The sequence below is a fragment of the Salmo salar genome, chromosome 10 (assembly GCF_965601325.2).
Source record: "Salmo salar chromosome 10, fSalSal1, whole genome shotgun sequence".
Lineage (NCBI taxonomy): Eukaryota > Metazoa > Chordata > Actinopteri > Salmoniformes > Salmonidae > Salmo > Salmo salar.
Window position 1 is genome coordinate 13744444 of NC_138300.1, and position 22146 is coordinate 13766589.

General features: G+C 41.6%; 1 protein-coding gene across 4 annotated transcripts; it reads left to right on the plus strand.

Moving 5' to 3' along the window:
- Window positions 1-964: 964 nt before the first annotated feature.
- Window positions 965-19199, plus strand: LOC106613538 (acyl-coenzyme A thioesterase 11). Of its 4 annotated transcripts, none has more exons than XR_001330511.3 (6): window positions 965-1258; window positions 4093-4149; window positions 4428-4494; window positions 8037-8088; window positions 8478-8607; window positions 17235-19199. XR_001330511.3 is itself a non-coding variant. In XM_082956724.1 (5 exons), the coding sequence occupies exons 1-4, from the start codon at window positions 1179-1181 to the stop codon at window positions 8076-8078; spliced, it is 246 nt and encodes an 81-aa protein (XP_082812850.1). In that variant the 5' UTR covers window positions 965-1178; the 3' UTR covers window positions 8079-8088; window positions 17591-19199. The 4 variants fall into 4 exon arrangements, 1 of the variants encoding a protein (XP_082812850.1); XR_001330512.3 differs by having other exon boundaries at window positions 966-1258; window positions 8521-8607; XR_006756894.2 differs by having other exon boundaries at window positions 8037-8607.
- Window positions 19200-22146: the final 2947 nt, after the last annotated feature.

Here is a 22146-nt window from a genome sequence, read left to right on the forward strand (position 1 = left end):
TTTGATGTATAGGGCCTACTTTCCTCCCAAACAGACTAAACAAATAAAAAAGCATGATTCATGTGTGCCTATGCTACCACAGCCTCGGGGAAGAGGTCTGAACCTCTATGACACAGTTAATAGTTTGCTCATTCAGTACAGGGTCATTGGATCTGGATTAACCGGTGTGCCTGACTAACCGGTGTCTGTATGTAGCCTCGCTACTTTTATAGCCTCGCTACTGTATATAGTCTGTCTTTTTACTGTTGTTTTATTTCTTTACTTATCTATTGTTCACCTAACACCTTTTCTGCACTATTGGTTAGAGCCTGTTGGTAAGCATTTCACTATAAGGTCTACACCTGTTGTATTCGGCGCACGTGACAAATACACTTTGATTTGAAGCCCCATTTTGGTTGTTTTCTCTCAATCGCTACGTTGTTGTTGGTAGGCCAGCAACCGAAAGGTCTCTGGTTTGAATCACCGAGACGACTTTGTGAAAAAACAGTCGATGTTCCCTTGAGCAAGGCACTTAACCCTAATTGCTCCTGTAAATCGCTCTGGATGAGAGCATCTGCTAAATGGCTGACATGTACATTTAAATAGGGCCTAAGCCTAAGGCTTTTGATGGAAGTGTCCCCTGTTTACATTGGGGTTTGTATATGGAACACTTCAGGAAAGTGGAGGAATATTGTTACCTCCCTTGGACACTGCCAATAGGTCTGGACCTATGGCACAGGTGGCAATGTACTTTCTCTATTTCCGCAGGGGCGATGGGTCATGCCTTTCATGGACTTTTTCCAATAAATGCGAGAACATTATATAGTATGTGTATGTATGTGTGTCTTTCGGAGAGGTTGGGTTAAAAGCGGAAGTCACATTTCGGTTGGACCTTGTGTGCAATCAGTGGCGGATTTAGGTATAGGCGACATGGGCAGCCACCCAGGGCGGCACCTTGCCGGGGGAAGCACAGGGCGCCTGCACAAAAATATTGAAATGTTGACATTTGGTGGGGGGCTGAAGAGGGGAGGGGAACCACACAAGCTAGAACCGCCGCTATGTGCAATAGACCAATAAAGTGATATTCATCTTAAAGTTCCACCTTAAAAAGTTACAATTAAATTGGTCACGCAACTCTACCAACAGGAGGTGTGTGATCTGTTTAGCGGCGACACCACCCTGTTGGTTGCGTCCGAGGAATGGGCAGAGATGGGGGTGGTGTCTGGTGTGCGGACTTTTCCGTGTGTGACCGGATCGTCTGCATATCATTTCAGTTTGGGTAAGTAATTTTTTGTGTCTTGGGAAATTATGTAAAACGTTTAAGAAGCGATTGCCTAATCTTTGTTTTTAGTCTGCTCTGTCAAATTACTCTGCAGACAGACTTGAGACTTTGTGTTGTGTTGATATATACCTATAGTTTTCTACTCCCTCGGTAGTTTCACCACGCTAATAGCCTATAGTTTAATAGAGATAGACTATCTCATGAGTGTGGGATGGTAATCGAATAACGGGACCAATCCAGTTATTGCAGGTCACTGCTACTGCTCCGCTATGTCGCCATGTCCGGTGAGCACGAGACAGGTAACCATTCCATGAGAGCTGGAACAGACAGTTGATAACTTTATGCCAAATGGCCCTATGACGATTCTATCCTTCTCAGCCGTGATGGATACATTGTCTTTAAATTGACTGTATTTTAACCAGATAATGTGTTGAACATAAATACTGTTTTTCTTTGGAACTAATGTGTGGAATAGATTCCAATCCAAAACGATATTATACAGTATTTCTCAATAAGGCACGAGAACCAGTGGATTATGAAGCAATAAGGTCCGAGGAGGTGTGGTATATGGCCAATATACCACTGCTAAGGGCTGTTCTTAGGCACAACACGGAATGGCTGGACACAGCCCTTAGCCGTGGTATATTGGCCATATATCACAAACCCCCAAGGTGCCTTATTGCTATTATAAACTGGTTACCAACGTAATTAGAGCAGTAAAAATAAATGTTTTGTCATACCCATGGTATATGGTCTGACATAACATGGCTGTCAGCCAATCAGCATTCAGGGCTCGAACCAATCAGTTTAGAATAGTGAATAACACACGGGCTATAATTAGGGGAAATAACCCTTAGGGGTGTCTTATTCACCATAATTCATGGGTCGAGTACCTTATTGTTTTTATCAAATGGTTAGCAACATACAGTTGAAGTCGGAAGTTTACACACATTTAGGTTGGAGTCATTAAAACTCGTTTTTAAACCACTCCACAAATTTCTTGCTAACAAACTATAGTTTTGGCAAGTCGGTTATGACATCTACTTTGTGCATGACACAAGTAATTTTTCCTACAATTGTTTAGAGACAGACTATTTCACTTATAATTCACTGTGTCACAATTCCAGTGGATCAGAAGTTTACATACACCAAGTTGACTGTGCCTTTAAACAGCTTGGAAATTTCCAGAAAATTATGTCATTTAGCCTATCTAAAGCCATGACATCATTTGAGTCAATTGGAGGTGTACCTGTGGATGTATTTCAAGGCCTACCTTCAAACTCAGTGCCTCTTTGCTTGACGTCATGGGAAAATCTAAAGAAATCAGCCAAGACTTCAGAAAAAAAAATTGTAGACCTCCACAAGTCTGGTTCATCCTTGGGAGCAATTTCCAAACGCCTGAAGGTAGCACGTTCATCTGTACAAACAATATTACACAAGTATAAACACCATGGGAACATGCAGCCGTCATACTGCTCAGGAAGCCAGACTACGGTTTGCAACTGGCGACAAAGATCATACTTTTTGGACAAATGTCCTCTGGTCTGATGAAACAAAAATAGAACTGTTTGGCCATAATGGCCAATGTTATGTTTGGAGGAAAAAGAGGGAGGCTTGCAAGCCAAAGAACACCATCCCAACTGTGAAGCATGGGTGTGGCAGCATCATGTTGTGGGGGTGCTTTGCTGCAAGAGGAACTGGTGCACTTCACAAAATATATGGCATCATGAGGCAGGAAAATTATGTGGATATATTGAAGCAACATCTCAAGACAGTCAGGAAGTTAAAGCTTGGTCGCAAATGGGTCTTCCAAATGGACAATGACCCCAAGCATACTTCCAAAGTTGTGGCAAAATGGCTTTAAGGACAACAAAGTCAAGGTATTGGATTGGCTATCACAAAGCCCTGACCTCAATCCTATAGAAAATTTGTGGGCAGAACTGAAAAAGTGTGTGCGAGCAAGGAGGCTAAGGTGTAAACTTCCGACTTCAACTGTATTTAAAAAATTATTAACGACATGCTTTCATTAAATGTTATTTTAATGAGTCAATTAGTTTTATTTCATCCTTCCACCAGACGATATAGTCTGGACAAAACCCAGTTGTTTGTTCTATTTCTGAGGTTGCTAGCCAAGCGGACTGGTCGTCCGTTCTATTGGCATGATTGCTAGCCAAGTGGACGGTCATCGTCCATTCTAAGTGAAAAAGGTTGCTATGCAGGCTGGCACTTCTCCTTTGCTTGCTAGACAACTAAAGCTAATACAATCACATTGAGCAGCTGAAATGACAGCAAGCTATGTGTATATTCATTTGTTTTACTTTTGTTTCTAATGCCATTTATTTGGATGTATCCATAATAAGGAATGCTGATGCATGAATTCGCCTGGCTCAGAGAAGCGGTCTGTCTCATCCGGACATGTTCATTCTCTATGGCAAGGTGGAAATCACATTTGTAATTTGAAACATTTATTGCAGAGGTCGGAGAGGCAGGAAGCAAGTTTTAGACAAACCCCCACTGTTGCAAACCAAATGCTAGGCTAGAAGCATGGGGAAATAATGTTGATGCTTTTTTCATGTGGAGATAAAGTTTATGAATTGATTGACTCGGCTGTGGGACAGTAGATTCGCATTGATAATTCAAATGGAACTGTTAACAGCCATTATCTGTAGATTATTGTGAATAAATAAGGGCTATCAAGCAGTCACCATCCAGGATCCAAATGTACCATTTTAGAATGTAGATTGCCATTACAGTAATGCCTCTGCTCATCCAATTTCCTTGCATAACGGTGAAAGCCAGGTCCCAAATTCACTTTTTTATTTCATTCTCAGGATGGGGAAAGACGCTACAAGAAGGCTATCGCTAGGAAAAAAAATCAGACTGGACAGGTGAGGAGGGGAGGGAAGAGGGGAGGCAAAATCATCACTGTGCTATCACACTTCATTTGGACAGTCCCCTATAGATGATCTACAGATGCTCACACTATCAACAAACTATCAACTGTTGCAACCACTTACTATGGTTACGGTAGGGTTAGGTTTATGGTTAGAGTTAGGGTAATGGTAAGGGTTAAACCATAGTTGTGCCGTGTGTCTTTCCATTTGACCAGTTTTATGAAAACTCAAGTTGCAATCTCATCTGTTATGAGATCACTATACGTTTACAGGAAGTACATTATCTCCTGCAAACAAACGGAGGTGCCTCTGTCTGTACCCTGGGACATCAGCAACCAGGTAAGACAAAGCACACACACATATACACACACTTTCACGGAAGAATCCAAACTGGTTTCTTTTTCAGATGTATCTCAGCTACAACAATGTGTCTGCACTGAAAATAATGGCTGCTCAAAGCAACTGGATGTTGAGCTTACATTTACATTTAAGTCATTTAGCAGACGCTCTTATCCAGAGCGACTTACAAAATGGTGCATTCACCTTATGATATCCAGTGGAACAACCACTTTACAATAGTGCATCTAAATCTTTTAAGGGGGGGGGGGGGTTAGAAGGATTACTTTATCCTATCCTAGGTATTCCTTAAAGAGGTGGGGTTTCAGGTGTCTCCGGAAGGTGGTGATTGACTCCGCTGTCCTGGCGTCGTGAGGGAGCTTGTTCCACCATTGGGGTGCCAGAGCAGCGAACAGTTTTGACTGGGCTGAGCGGGAACTGTGCTTCCTCAGAGGTAGGGGGGCCAGCAGGCCAGTGGTGGATGAACGCAGTGCCCTTGTTTGGGTGTAGGGCCTGATCAGAGCCTGAAGGTATGGAGGTGCCGTTCCCTTCACAGCTCCGTAGGCAATCACCATGGTCTTGTAGCGGATGCGAGCTTCAACTGGAAGCCAGTGCAGAGAGCGGAGGAGCGGGGTGACGTGAGAGAACTTGGGAAGGTTGAACACCAGACGGGCTGCGGCGTTCTGGATGAGTTGTAGGGGTTTAATGGCACAGGCAGGGAGCCCAGCCAACAGCGAGTTGCAGTAATCCAAACGGGAGATGATAAGTGCCTGGATTAGGACCTGCGCCGCTTCCTGTGTGAGGCAGGGTCGTACTCTGCGAATGTTGTAGAGCATGAACCTACAGGATCGGGTCACCGCCTTGATGTTAGTGGAGAACGACAGGGTGTTGTCCAGGATCACGCCAAGGTTCTTAGCACTCTGGGAGGAGGACACAAGGGAGTTGTCAACCGTGATGGCGAGATCATGGAAGGGGCAGTCCTTCCCCGGGAGGAAGAGCAGCTCCGTCTTGCCGAGGTTCAGCTTGAGCTGGTGATCCGTCATCCACACTGATATGTCTGACAGACATGCAGAGATGCGATTCGCCGCCTGGTTATCAGAAGGGGGAAAGGAGAAGATTAATTGTGTGTCGTCTGCATAGCAATGATAGGAGAGACCATGTGAGGATATGACAGAGCCAAGTGACTTGGTGTATAGCGAGAATAGGAGAGGGCCTAGAACAGAGCCCTGGGGGACACCAGTGGTGAGAGCGCATGGTGCGGAGACAGATTCTCGCCACGCCACCTGGTAGGAGCGACCTGTCAGGTAGGACGCAATCCAAGCGTGGGCCGCGCCGGAGATGCCCAACTCGGAGAGGGTGGAGAGGAGGATCTGATGGTTCACAGTATCAAAGGCAGCAGATAGGTCTAGAAGGATGAGAGCAGAGGAGAGAGAGTTAGCTTTAGCAGTGCGGAGAGCCTCCGTGACACAGAGAAGAGCAGTCTCAGTTGAATGCCCACGCCTCTTCGAACACCAAGACTGGCCAAGGACGGCACGTTCAAGAGTTTTGGAGAGAAAAGAAAGAAGGGATACTGGTCTGTAGTTGTTGACATCGGAGGGATCGAGTGTAGGTTTTTTCAGAAGGGGTGCAACTCCCGCTCTCTTGAAGACGGAAGGGACGTAGCCAGCGGTCAAGGATGAGTTGATGAGCGAGGTGAGGAAGGGGAGAAGGTCTCCGGAAATGGTCTGGAGAAGAGAGGAGGGGATAGGGTCAAGTGGGCAGGTTGTTGGGCGGCCGGCCGTCACAAGACGCGAGATTTCATCTGGAGAGAGAGGGGAGAAAGAGGTCAAAGCACAGGGTAGGGCAGTGTGAGCAGGACCAGCGGTGTCGTTTGACTTAGCAAACGAGGATCGGATATCGTCAACCTTCTTTTCAAAATGGTTGACGAAGTCATCCGCAGAGAGGGAGGAGGGGGGGGGGGGAGGAGGATTCAGGAGGGAGGAGAAGGTAGCAAAGAGCTTCCTAGGGTTAGAGGCAGATGCTTGGAATTTAGAGTGGTAGAAAGTGGCTTTAGCAGCAGAGACAGAAGAGGAGAATGTAGAGGAGTGAGTGAAAGGATGCCAGGTCCGCAGGGAGGCGAGTTTTCCTCCATTTCCGCTCGGCTGCCCGGAGCCTTGTTCTGTGAGTCGTCGAGCCACGGATCAGGAGGGGAGGACCGAGCCGGCCTGGAGGATAGGGGACAGAGAAAATCAAAGGATGCAGAAAGGGATGAGAGGAGGGTTGAGGAGGCAGAATCAGGAGATAGGTTGGAGAAGGTTTGAGCAGAGGGAAGAGATGATAGGATGGAAGAGGAGAGAGTAGCGGGAGAGAGAGAGCGAAGGTTGGGACGGCGCAATACCATCCGAGTAGGGGCAGAGTGAGAAGTGTTGGATGAGAGCAAGAGGGAAAAGGATACAAGGTAGTGGTCGGAGATTTGGAGGGGAGTTGCAATGAGATTAGTGGAAGAACAGCATCTAGTAAAGATGAGGTCAAGCGTATTGCCTGCCTTGTGAGTAGGGGGGGAAGGTGAGAGGGTGAGGTCAAAAGAGGAGAGGAGTGGAAAGAAGGAGGCAGAGAGGAATGAGTCAAAGGTAGACGTGGGGAGGTTAAAGTCACCCAGAACTGTGAGAGGTGAGCCATCCTCAGGAAAGGAACTTATCAAGGCGTCAAGCTCATTGATGAACTCTCCAAGGGAACCTGGAGGGCGATAAATGATAAGGATGTTAAGCTTGAAAGGGCTGGTAACTGTGACAGCATGGAATTCAAATGAGGAGATAGACAGATGGGTCAGGGGAGAAAGAGAGAATGTCCACTTGGGAGAGATGAGGATTCCAGTGCCACCACCCCGCTGGCTCGATGCTCTAGGGGTATGCGAGAACACGTGGGCAGACGAAGAGAGAGCAGTAGGAGTAGCAGTGTTATCTGTGGTAATCCATGTTTCCGTCAGCGCCAGGAAGTCTAGGGACTGGAGGGTAGCATAGGCTGAGATGAACTCAGCCTTGTTGGCTGCAGACCGGCAGTTCCAGAGGCTGCCGGAGACCTGGAACTCCACGTGGGTCGTGCGCGCTGGGACCACCAGGTTAGAGTGGCAACGGCCACGCGGTGTGAAGCGTTTGTATGGTCTGTGCAGAGAGGAGAGAACAGGGATAGACAGACACATAGTTGACAAGCTACAGAAGTGTTGTTTCTTGTATTATTGTCTCCTGTGTCTTTAGAGAACTGTTTCACTTTGATATCCTTTTTCTTCTGTCCTGATTTTCTCTTTCTTTTCTTCTGTTAACTAGATATTCTTTGTTGTTCTTCGTTAGCTAGCTAGCTTCTTCCAAAAGAGTCCCTAGCAACTGCTTAGCAACTGGTAAACAATTCAGCTTGCTAAGATAACTACAATTTTATGAAAAATAGTTATTTTCAAAAGCCTATCTTCTTTGTTTGTTGCTTGTTTTTTCTCCTATTCAGTCTTGCAGTTTTATTTTGCTTTTTTCCGATGTACTTCACTCTAAAAACCATGTAAATTTCAATATTTGTAGGAGCTCATTTTTCAGCTGCTGCTGCTCAAATTGGAGCTCTGAGAAAAACAAGGTAAGTCTCGTTTGTGGAACAGTTAAACATAAAGGCATCAATCATTAGAAACGTTATTCAACTAAATTAGAATAAGCTCATGGGATTGTTTGTTTCCTGCTAACTCTCCCCTCGCCTCCCTACTGTCTAATCCAATTATGACTTTCAATGGCCAGCTGAAAATGCACAGTCATAGTGAGTGTTTTCAGATTAAGTTGGATGGAAGCAATGTGGAACAAGTCAACTGCTTTCTTAAAGGAGCTACGTATAACATTTCCACTTGCACTAAATGTCAATGATTTAATGATGTAGTAATATATGAATACAACCCTACAAGGCTCTGTTTAAACCCATATAGATTCTATAGTAATTTCCATGGTTTAACCCCCTCCTTCCTGATCTGTTCCCAGGTCAGTCTGTACACTCTGGAGAACCAAATGCTTTGTTTTAAAGGTAGACTAATGTCAACGTCCCCGCTGAACAGGCCTTCCATCTGCTCTCAGACCTGCGCAGGAGACATGAGTGGGACAGGCATTACCAGTGGGTAACAGTCACATCTATTCACAACTACTGTAGCCACAACAGTCATCACGAGTCATAACACAGATACAAGTAGTCACAACAGTTAGAGCTAGTCACAACAAAATCCCAGCTAGTCATAACCAGTGTTTGGGAACGTTACTTTTAAAAGTAACTTGTTAGGTTGCAATGTTACTGCCATGAAAAGTCGTTACGTTACACTGTTACTTACTGTGGAAAGTAACTTCTTAGTCGTTACATTACTTTTGAGTTACCAAAAACAGAAAACCCTCTGAAAATGCCTTGCGCGTGTTGGACATTGTTAAGCCCAGTAGAGAATGGCTTGTCTACTTAGTACTCGCGGGATATTCAGTGGAACAATCCGCTAAGCATCTAACATGCTGGCCGCATTGTGTGCGGGAGCGTTGCAAAATAAATGTACACATACAGTGCATTCAGAAAGTATTCGGACCCCTTCACTTTTTCCACATTTTGTTACGTTAGCCTTATTCTAAAATTGATTAAATTGTTTTTTTCCCCCCATCAATCTACACACATTACCCCATAAGGACAAAGCAAAAACTGTTTTTTAGAAATTGTAGCAAATGTATTAAAAAAAAACAACCTGATGTGACATTTACACAAGTATTCAGACACTTTACTCAGTACTTTGTTGAAGCACCTTTGGCAGCGATTAGTCTCAAGTCTTCTTGGGTATGACACTACAAGCTTGGCACACCTGTATTTAAAATCAAAATCAAATCAAATTTTATTTGTCACATACACATGGATAGCAGATGTTAATGAGAGTGTAGCAAAATGCTTGTCCTTCTAGTTCCAACATTGCAGTAATCTAACAATTCCCCAACAACTACCTAATCCACACACACACCCATCTCCCACAAGCGCCGCGCCTCGCCACACCCCTGACGCCACCACTACTGTCACCCACCTGCCCTACAGCCCGTGAAGTCAGAAGTTTACATACACTTAGGTTGGAGTCATTAAAACTTGTTTTTCAACCACTCCACACATTTCTTGTTAACAAACTATAGTTTTGGGCAAGTCGGTTAGGACATGTACTTTGTGCATGACACAAGTCATTTTTCCAACAATTGTTTACAGACAGACTATTTCACTTATAATTCACTGTATCACAATTCCAGTGGTTCAGAAGTTTAGACACTAAGTTGCCTGTGCCTTTAAACAGCTTGGAAAATTCCAGAAAATGATGTCATGGCTTTAGAAGCTGCTGATAGGCTAATTGACATCATTTGAGTCAATTGGAGGTGTACCTGTGGATGTATTTCAAGGCCTACCTTCAAACTCAGTGCCTCTTTGCTTGACATCATGGGAAAATCAAAAGAAATCAGCCAAGACCTCAGAAAAAAGGGAGGCGCTGGAAGATGGCGGCGAGTGTAGACGAGATTTCAGCTTGCTCCGAGTAACCTTAACTTTTATCCCTCTCAAACTTACTTAAATGTAACGGAACTTGGCTTATAGTAAACACAATAGAGAACAACACTTAGTTGACCGATAATTTGATTCATAACTTTGAGAAATGGAAGAAAAAAATGTGCGAAAGAGCAAAGGGAGGAGAAGGCAGTTGCTAGCTGAGCACTCATACGTTGGAGAAAAACCGCCACCTGACTCATCAGGAGAAGAAATGGAGGATTCTGGACATTCGGTTGATTCTGAAAATGCAGTCAATAGTCCTGCACCCAAAAAGACACAGAAAGAATTGTCTTTGCGCGAATTACAGGTCAACATAATCGATGCTGTCTCTGCAAAGATAAACGAAAGAGCCGACGGTCTGGAGAAAATGATACGCGAAAACACATCAAAAATAGTTGACCTCGAGACCTCTCTGAATCATGCATACAAGAGTATCGAAGAGCTTAAACTTGCAAACACTGCTACGTCTGAGAAATGCATTGCTCAGGAGAAGACCATCGCAGACATGCAAGCGCGCTTATCGGAAGCAGAGCGATACCGGAGAAGGTGGGGGCTACGGCTTTACGGTGTCCCCGAGAACCAGGATGAGAATGTGAAGCGCTTAGTAAGAGACATCTGTAACCGTGTGGCACCGGACTTTCCCGATGGATATATGGATATGGCTGTGGATGTCGCTCATCGTATTGGGAAGAAACAAGATGCCATCGTCAGCCGATCGATCATCATCCAGTTTGCTTTTCGCACAGCGAGAGATGCAGTTAGGAAGAAAGCAAAGGAAAGCGCCTTTCTGAAAGAAAGAAAACTTAGATTCGGTGAGGACTTGACTGCAGCAGACAAGGCAGCAAAGGCAAAATTGTGGCCTCTCGTACAACAGGCCCGAAATCAAGGAAACGGTGGATACTACAGGGGAATCAGAGCTTTTTTCGCCAACGGTAAAGAAATACGACCGGGGTGATTTGATTTGTTCTGTCGGTAGGTTTACAAGGTAGTTCCTTCCCCACTGCAAACTGAACGTTCTACTTTTGAAACATGGTGTTACTATTTTACAAGTTAAGAATTCTGTTAATACATATATGAAGCAACTTTTTATAGAGAGGGTAAAGTTGAGATTGCATAGGATTTTTCTTTCTATTCTATAGATATGGACTTGAAGTTTATGTCAATCAATGCCAGGGGGATACGTAACATGTTGAAGAGAAAAGCTTTTTGTTTTGTTTTGTAAGGACTGCAACGCAGATCTTGTATTCGTTCAAGAAACACATTCATGCAAAGAGGACTATAATTATTGGAAAAATCAGTGGGGCAGTGACATTTTTTTGGCCCACGGGACAAATTATTCAGCTGGGGTTGCAATTTTAGCACACAATTTCAAAGGGAAATTTTTGTTTACTCAAATGGACTCCAATGGACATTGGCTAGTAGCGGTCATCAACCACATGGACAGATTATTTGTGTTGTGTAATGTATATGGATACTGTTCTAGTCCTCCAAATAACTTACTTCTAGAGGAAATTGAAGAAATTCTTAAAAATCTTCTGAGAAAATATCCATCCAGTCAGATAATAGTTGGTGGAGATTTTAATATGGTTTATTCTAATGAGACTGATAGATTGCCTCATAGGCCTAACATTGGTGTGAACAAGTTGGTGAATTTCTGCCAAAGCCTGGACTTAATTGACATATGGAGAGTAAAAAACCCTGGAGAGATACAATACACATGGAGTAATAGAGATCGTTTCTTACAATCAAGAATTGATTTGTGGGTGATAACCTCTAGTCTTGTGCCCAACACTGTAGAGGTGAAAATACTGCCTGCAGTCCTGACGGATCATAAAGTCATATGGTTGACTGTAAGAATATGCAGTAATGATGGTAAGAAATGTGGTTACTGTGGTTACTGGAAACTAAATAACTCATTGTTATTGCATGATGATTTAAAAAATGTGATTAAGAATCTAATTTCTGTTTACTGGAGTTTAGCTACATCTAATGCAGAATATGGGAAATATTGGGAACTGCTGAAATTTAAAATCCGCTCAGCCTGTATTACTTATGGAAAACGGCTTGCTTTAAGAAGGAGATGTGAGGTAGCTGAACTCTCTAAGACAATTGCCGATATCACAGATATTGAGCATCTTGATCTTAATGAGAAAGCTAAATTGAATGATTTACAGAATCAACTAGATACATTGTATGAGGAAAAGGCTAGAGGAGCTTTCATAAGATCTAGAAAACAATGGCTTGAAAAAGGAGAAAAGAACAGTAGATACTTTTTTAATTTGGAGAAGAGGAGAACTCAACACACTTCGGAAACTTAAAATTAATGGGGTTACCACTGAGGATAGAGAGTTGATATCAGAATTTACCACTAAATTTTATGAGAATCTTTACTCCTTAGATAACAATTTGAGTGACTCTAAGGATCTCCTTGATTCTATAGAGAATGTTAATTCGATTAGTGAAGAACTCAATCAGTCTTGTTGCCAAGATTTATCCATTATGGACATCCAGTACGGGGTTGCTCAGTTAAAAAAGAACAAATCTCCAGGTTGTGATGGCTTAACCTCTGAATTTTACAAAACCTTCTTTGAAGAAATAGCACCTTTTTTACTTGAAACCTTTAAGGAGGCTATAAAGAAGGGAGAACTACCTGCCTCTCTGAAGCAAGGGGTTATTACTCTTATACCTAAACCACACAAGGATCTCCTAAGTATTGATAATTGGCGTCCAATCACACTCCTAAATAACGACTACAAAATTATAGCCTTAATCTTTGCAAAAAGTTTAAAGTCTTGCTTAAATGATCTGATTGATGAATGTCAATCAGGGTTTATGAAAGGGCGCCATATATCTAATAATCTGAGGCTGATATTAGACTTGGTTGAGTATCGTGATCTATTAGATGACTTCCCTGTTATCCTATTTCTGGATTTTCAGAAAGCATTTGATACAGTAAGTCACAATTTTATCTTTGATTGTCTTAAGCATTTGAAATTTGGTCGTTTCTTTGTTGATGCTATTAGAACTCTGTATAATGGTGGCAATAGCTGTATCAAACTCTGTCATGGAACATCCTCAAGATTTAACATTTACAAAGGAATACGACAAGGTTGTCCAATTTCACCTTTTTTATTTTTGTTAGTTTCTCAAATGTTATGCTCATTAGTTCATAAAAGTCCATTTGAAGGCATTACATTCCAGTCCAGAGAGATCAAGATATCCCAACTGGCGGATGACACCTCACTTTTTTTGAAAAATGTATCTCAAGCTAGATTAGCATTGGATATCGTGAAGCAGTTCTCCAAAATCTCAGGCTTGACTTTAAATCTTTCCAAATGTGAGTTGTTTGTTGTGAAAGGAGCTGTCAACCCAGCAGATTGTAACATCTCTGAAAAAGATACTGTAACCTACCTCGGTGTAAAGATCACCAAAAATCTTAAGGCTATGAATGATCTTAATTTGAACCCTGTAACAATCTGTCAAAAAAAAATTATCCTCATGGTTAGGGAGGGATTTAAGTCTTCAAGGAAGGGTGCTTTTATCCAAAGCTGAGGGGCTATCTCGTGCATCCTATCTTTTTTCATCTATTGACATTCCCAAATCCACTTGCGTACCTTAGATAGGCTTTTGTACAACTTCATATGGAAAAACAAGCCACATAAGATAAAAAGAGATGTTATCACCAACAGGGTTTGTGATGGCGGTCTAAATGTCTTAGATTTCACTCTCTTCAATCAGATATCAAAGGTCAACTGGATTAAAAGGTACATAAAAAATCCTCATAGCTTCTGGAATATTATACCTCATTTTGTTTTTCAGAAGTTCGGCGGGCTTAATTTTTTACTACAATGTCCATATATTGTGGGTAAAATTCCTGTGAAACTGGCGGTTTTTCACAAGCAGGCTTTAATGTGCTGGGCTTTGTTGTATAAACAACTTTTCACCTCATAAATGTTTTATTTGGAACAATGGGTCAATATTACATAGAAATAAGATGTTATTTAACCATAAATGGTTCTCGAAAAACATTGTTCTTGTCAGCCAATTGGTTAATAACAGTGGGAATCTATTTACACAGAGAGAATTTATGGAAATATACAACTTTGAGGTTTCAAGCAAGGAATATGACACTGTTATTAAAGCTATACCTAGTGGGATAAAAACTTTACTTCAGAATAATGCATATTTTGGAATATCTCCGATTGTAAGCGATATTCAGGTGAATGGCATTGGTCTACTAGATACGAAATTCAACAATCGTTTAATAAGGGATATTTTCTACAGGAAGTCTATTCCCTCTGCGATATTTTGTTGGGCTTCATCGTTTGATGTAAACTGGCGCCGTGCTTGGCTCACTCCACACAGATTTATGGTGACCAATAAAGTAAAGGAGATCTCCTTTAAGATAATCCATAGATGCTATCCGTGTAATAGCTTGATTTCTAAATATATATTTGACGTTACCAGTGAATGCAGTTTTTGTGAACTAGAAACTGAATCTTTTGAACACTTATTCTGTAATTGTTTATATAGTGAAGTGTTTTGGACTGATGTAAAACTATATCTTAGCCGCAAATTGCATACAACCATTGATATTACTAAGTTTGACATATTATTTTACTACACTGATTGCACAATTGAACGTGAGTATGTCATAAATCTCTTTATTTTATTAGGAAAATCTTTTATCCATAAATCAAAATTTATGAAGAAAAAGCCCCTTTTCTTAATTTTTTTATCTGATTTGGAACAGTACGTAGAATCTTTAAAACGTATACAAAACAATATGTCCAAAAAATGTATTCGATATATGTCTGTATTTGATTTGATATAATAGTTTTTTTTATTTTTCTCTAATTTCTTTGGATTCCCTCTGGCTGTTATGTTATGTTTATGTTTTGCATGTTACTGTTATTTACAGCAAGTTAAATAAAGATTTGTGCAAACTAAAAAAAAAAAAAAAAGACCTCAGAAAAAAAATTGTAGACCTCCACAAGTCTGGTTCATCCTTGGGAGCAATTTCCAAATTATCTAGCAACAGCAAGCTAGCTAGCTAAATGTCCATGAATGCTTCATGTGTTTCGACCTGTCCCCAAATCAATATAGTTGGTTCAGAGTTCGTTTTGATATTTCAACCTGCGTGTCCAGATCACTTCTGGTGTGGATGGACAAAATCAACATGAACGCGATGGCGGACGCATGCGCGTGCCCGGTCTAGTCAGCATGTAAAGAGTAGCTCAAGACCGAGATCTGTCAGATTTCCTAATAGCCTAGTTGTTACAGTTGTTTTAGTAAATTGAACTGTGTATTTTGCAAAAAACTAAGTATTTTTTTAATTGTATTATTATTTGGCCTTTATAGTTCAGTAGCATAATATTGAAATGGAACTGTTCCACATAAAAATGTGTGATGGAGAAGAAATATATACACACACAATGTATAAATAATAAACATGTCCAAGTGTTCTAACAAAATTCCATATTAAACTATCGAAATGTATGATGAATGCAAAGAAAAGTGCTGCATCACAATGAAATTCTATCTTGATAAATCCAACGCTTCAAAGGAACACTGTCCGTAAATCCAAACCAACATTTAGGCAGCTTTATGAAACGAAATATACACATTAAAGCCACTTAATACAGGCTATTAAGTCACAAGACTGACTTTAAATTTTGACATTAAAATAACCTACGCATTAAACTGCTGACCACGAATGCAAACTGTCAGATAAATCCTAAACATACTGCATTGAAACAAATGGCATGCAATCAAAGGAATTGCAATAATTACAATAATCAAATGCATACAATTTCAAGGTGACAGGTTTAGCCGAACAGAAATCTAGCTTTTGCTGTTTTGGAGCAGAAGCACCGTCATCCTCAGCATCAATGGCAATCGGTAGGCGTGGGTCTTTCTCCACCAGTCTTGCTTGGCCTGAAGGTGCTTTTTGATATTTGAAGTTAAGTTCTTCGCAGTTGAAAGGCGCATATCTCCGAGGCAGTTTGCATTTTATGTGTTTTTCTTATTTTCTTCTTCCAATTCAAAATCATGTGAATACTTCCACGATGTCAAGCCTGTTGTGTCTGCCATATTGCTAGCTAGCTAGCTAACTTCCCACCACAACGTTCTTGCAGAAACAGGAAGAGCGTGAATTTAGGGGAAAGAAAAAAGGGAAATAATATTTAAAAGTAACAATTTGCTTATTTTAATTAACTCATTACTTAAATTGAAAAACTAAACGCGTTAAGTTACTCTTTACCACAAAGTAATTTGAGTACTCTAACGCGTTACTTTAATGTGTTACTCCCCCAACACTGGTCATAATACAGCTACAAGTAGTCATAACTAGACACAGCTAATCACAACCACGGGAGAACGACTGCCCCTCTCATTGAAGCCACGGAAGTTCAAGGCCCACCACAGTACTGCAGAAAACAGGATCCCCCGTTATAGTGAATGGAAAAATGTCAATATTCATGTAAAAAAACAATATTTGCCTCTAATACAGATGTATGTCCTTGAATCGATTATTCTAAAATGGCACAAGAGTTATAAGGATAATTTAGCAGCCTGCTAATGGCAGCCTTCAATTTGAGCTACTCAGTGAGTAATGAGTTTCTCCATGAAACATCTTAACCGACTTAATTTTGCTTCATTGCGCTGTTGAGGCTTTACATAGGAATGAATGGTGATCGATGGCTTTGATCGATGGCTTTGTCCATTCATATATATTCATTGGTCACAACAGTTATTTACAACTAGTTATAACACGGTCACAAGTAGTCACAACCAGTCTTTATCCTTGGATTGAAACCTCCACTTGTCCCTTTTGTCCAATGTAGACAATGTGATGTGATCGTCCAGGCAGATGAGAATGACACTATCTACCGTGTGGCCACTCCATGTGTCAGTAAGGGGGGAAAGGGACAGGACTTAATTCCCGTAATCACCAGTATGCTTTTTTGTTGGTGTTGCTTGGTCACTGTTCCCCCCCAATGCTTCCATAATCCTTACAAATGTCCAATGGCACTGCATTCTTTTTCTGTTCTCTCACTGCACCCTAACTGACCCAGATTTGGTTGTACCCCCAAATGTTGCTTGACTGCATCCCACAGTGCACCTACACCTTCCAGATTCCATGTCCTTGTCACGTTTTTAATGGTACAATCTGCCTCTTCTGTCTCTCTTAGGGACCCATACCTGATTGCCCTGCCACTAAGGAATACACCCGGGGAGAAGTACTCTGTGCATGCTTCAGTATCTGCGAGGAGTCCGACTCAGGCTGGGCCAATGGGGCTCTTTGTTAGCTCATCGAAAAGCTAGCCTGGTCCAAGATCTGTTTGTGCTGTAAAGCCTACTTTGGTCGTTCTCATGCCAAACATGACAATGATCGTAGTTGGCAAGACAGTACAAATAGATCTAGGACCAGGCTAACTGTGCTTCACTTCTTTTCTTCACACTGTGTATTCACCCTTATTCTATAAGCTGAGAATGTGGAAATCTATATGGACCACTGATCTCATTGTCTCTGTGTATTTTGCCTCAGATCTCCTACTACAACCAGGCCACACCGGGAGTCCTCCATTATATCTCCAACGACATCGCAGGCCTTTCTTCCAGCTTCTACGATACCTTTCACTCCTACAGCAAGTACCGAGAGGAGAACAGAGACAGCCTAGCCACCCTGCCCCCTTTTGACCTGTGACGGAATGGTATCATCCTGATCCCCTCTGTCCTGTCACAAATGGTACAGTCCTGGAAGCGCTGCCCCTTTGACCTATGATAGAATGGTACCATTCTCCTGGCTGCCTTGCACCACTCTGACCTGTGAAAGATGGTATCACCCAGCACCCTTCTGCCTTGTTACTGAATGACACCGTCCTGCTGCCCTGCACCCCTACCAATATGTGCTCTTGGAAAGGACCAGGATAGCTAGTTCCCTTTACACCCCTTCTGTACTGAGGAACAGCCTACCCTACCCACCCCTCTTCTCCCTGAGAGACCTGATAACGCCAGTTCTGGGATATCCCCCGACCCCAACTGCCAAGGAAATCTGTTATTTTGCATTTCTAAAATGTGGGATTTTCAAATGTGGGACTAGTTTTGGAATTACTAATGTCTGTTACTCTTATTGGTTACTCTCTTTGATGTTACATCATGATCTTGGGGCGGCAGGGTAGCCTAGTGGTTAGAGCGTTGGACTAATAACCGAAAGGTTGCAAGATCGAATCCCCGAGCTGACAAGGTACAAATCTGTCGTTCTGCCCCTGAACAAGGCAGTTAACCCACCGTTCCTAGGCCGTCATTGAAAATAAGAATTTGTTCTTAACTGACTTGCCTAGTTAAATAAAATCTTGCCTAGTTAAAATAAAAAAATCTTCCAGACCAGTGTACATTTCCACACTACGGGTTACTCTTATCTCTTAAGACTGTCAGCTGGTGAACGTCCATTAGAATAATATTATATAGAACTCACCTCATCTTTTGATATTTTGTGCAATACTTAACAATACTTGTGTTTAGTTAGGTCTTATCTGGACATTAAACAGTTAGTAGTCCTATGAACAGGATAAGTATGCAAACTGGTTTGTTATGCAGTTTAGTCTGACATGTTTCTACATGTTTTTGTCCACCGAACTGTGGATAAAAAAAATCAGACTACAGTGAGGGGAAAAAAAGTATACTTATTTCCCTCATTAAAATCCAAATCAATTTATAACATTTTTGACATGCGTTTTTTCTGGATTTTTTGTTGTTATTCTGTCTCTCACTGTTCAAATAAACCTACCATTAAAATTATAGACTGATAATTTTTTTTGTCAGTGGGCAAACGTACAAAATCAGCAGAGGATCAAATACTTTTTTCCCCTCACTGTAGTTCAAGTAGAAGTATTTACATGCAATTTGTTTTATAGGCTATTTTCTACCTCCTTAAATCACATTCTTAATCCACCATTTGCCTTTCAAATCTGTAGTTGAGATATACATATACTGTATTTGTGATAGCATTTTGATTTGGGAGACTAGTGTACTGTATAATCTCAGAATGAGCCAAATACACTTTGCTTCACAACAGGTATTTAAACATGAGTAGACGCCACAAGGTGAATAAATAGCCATGATTTCACTCAACAATAAACACAATAGACCAGTGACCCCTTTGTTTGACCTCTCCCTTGTCCCTTACTGTACATAGCATTTAACTCTTGACAAGCGCTGCAATGGTGGATGGATACCGGGGGGGACTAGAGGTGGCGATCATAAACCCTTTATAAGACCTTCATAGATGCCTCTCAAATGATCAATAAGCTTGCGATGCTATGTAGGTGGTGGGGAAAAAGGGTCTGTTTTAACATCTTTTATACATTATGATTATAAATGTCATGTGAAGCATGTTGGCTTTATAAAGGGTTTTTGAAATCATTCTGAATGACAATGATGAGTTTAAGGTACATTTAGAGGTAGAGAACAGTTACAATCCACCTGTTGACCGTGCAGTACCTGTCCTCTATGCATCCCTTGATGAGTTTCCAGTTTTCAATTATCTCCTCGTCAGAGATCACAAAGTTATCCAGAGTCTTCAGTGACCAGATGCTGTTGACGATGCAGTGTCTGTATTTACCCTTTAAGCACAGTGGGCTTTGTCGTAGAGGATCAACGCTGTGAGGTTAGGACAGCCTGACAGATCCTCAATGTTCTTCCTAGTCCCCATGATGTTATCATGGAGATGGAGAAGCTGGAGTCATCTCAGGCTGTCCTAGATCACTACGCCAGGCAGGGGAAAGACCGATGGAAAACATCTAGCTCTGGTCCAGGGCGTTAGTGCTCGTTCCACCACTAGTGTACCTCATGAACACTAGTGGAGGAACTTGTACTAATGCCCTGGAGCAGAGCTAGAATGCATCATGCTCACATTTCATGTTCTGCAAAATGTGGAACAAGTGTTCCACACGTCACACACGTTGTTTCACACATTTAACACACGTTGTTCCACATAATGTAAAACTCCTTAAAAAAAGGGTAGAAGTCTGGCACATCCAAAGCATCCGTAAAACTCAAAGGCTGTGTCTCATGACCGGAGCCCAATGAGGCCTATATGGAACTAAAGTGAATAAGGTGTCATTTGGGACAAAACATTTAAGAGAGCAAGATATTAGTCATGACTCATGATGTTATAGTACGATACAGAATATAAATGGATCACTACATTAAACAAATCACATACAAAGATAGAGACAGTAGCATCCAGGTATAGCGAAGGAATAAGATATACCACATAAATATCAATTGTATTGAGTCGTATCCAGGTCTCCCTTCCCGAAAGAGGTCTTCTGACCTCAATGGGACTTCCTGGTTAAATAAAGGTTAGGCTTAAATTTAAAAAAGTACCTGATTTCCTTTTAGGTCCTAATTCAATAGATGTACACATGCAATAAGATAATCTGTCTTGGTTATGAAATTGTCCACCAAGATGCATATTCTAAATGACCTGCAGCATGCCCGATTGTCCAAGTTTTCAGCAGTAAGCTGCCATAACAACCTGTTGAGGGTCAGTTTATTTCTCCTCCTGTTCCAAACCTGCCAATGGCTCAGTATAAAGTCCTCTGGGCATTGAGTGAATCATTTTCTCCAGGGGTATTCATATTTCCCTCTGATTTGTTGAGGCATATTATAGGCTAGTCGTGAATATTACAATCGTAGCCTAGCCACATTTGTTTGAAATTACATCTAACAAAAAGTTTATAAAACCAAAAGTTGGCAATAAAGAAAAGATCCTACAATGATATTAAATAAAATATTAAGTTAAATATTTTGCTTTTTTGTTGTTGTTGCGAATTAGATTTCTGATAACAATACAATTAAGGTATTCATTGTGCAGTGTTGCCATCCCAGTGTCAGTGAACATCAATATGTTTCATGTTGTCATGGCTACAATTAATATGCACACCTTCAAAGGTTTGGCTTTGCAGAGGCAGAGAGCAAGCAAGGTGTGTTTCTCACTTTGTTGTCATCTTTTATCAAATAAAATACAAAAGGTATTCTCATAACATTTTGTCCAGTTTCAATAAAAGACAACCAACAGCTGTAGGTAATGGGGCTAGGGCTTTTTACTTGTCTGAAAGAAACGAACGGATGACTAAATGTTGAAAATAAATCTTTCTCTGAATGTAGGCTATGAATTGTACTGCATTCATCATTGAACCTTTAGCATACACATTTCTACAAGCATCACAACTAGCCCTACACCAACTAGCCCAATTGCTTTGGTCTGTTTCCTGTTACAGCCTATGTTGCGCATTTTACACATGGCAGCCCTGACCTGAGTGACCAAAAATGTAAATGGAAAATCCAGTGTTGGGGAGTATACAGTGGGGGAAAAACGTATTTGATCCCCTGCTGATTTTGTACGTTTGCCCACTGATAAAGAAAGGATCAGTCTATCATTTAAATGGTAGGTTTATTTGAACAGTGAGAAACAGAATAACAACAAAAATATCCAGAAAAACGCATGTCAAAAATGTTGTAAATTGATTTGCATTTTAATGAGGGATATAAGTATTTGACCCCCTCTCAATCAGAAAGATTTCTGGCTCCCAGGTGTCTTTTATACAGGTAACGAGCTGAGATTAGGAGCACACTCGTAAAGGGAGTGCTCCTAACCGCAGCTTGTTACCTGTAAAAAAGACACCTGTCCACAGAAGCAATCAATCAATCAGATTCCAAACTCTCCACCATGGCCAAGACCAAAGAGCTCTCCAAGGATGTCAGGGACAAGATTCTAGACCTACACAAGGCTGGAATGGGCTACAAGACCATCGCCAAGCAGCTTGGTGAGAAGGTGACAACATTTGGTGCGATTATTCGCAAATGGAAGAAACACAAAAGAACTGTCAATATCCCTCGGCCTGGGGCTCCATGCAAGATCTCACCTCGTGGGGTTGCAATGATCATGAGAACGGTGAGGAATCAGCCCAGAACTACACGGGAGGATCTTGTCAATGATCTCAAGGCAGCTGGGACCATAGTCACCAAGAAAACAATTGGTAACACACTACGCCGTGAAGGACTGAAATCCTACAGCGCCCGCAAGGTCCCCCGTTC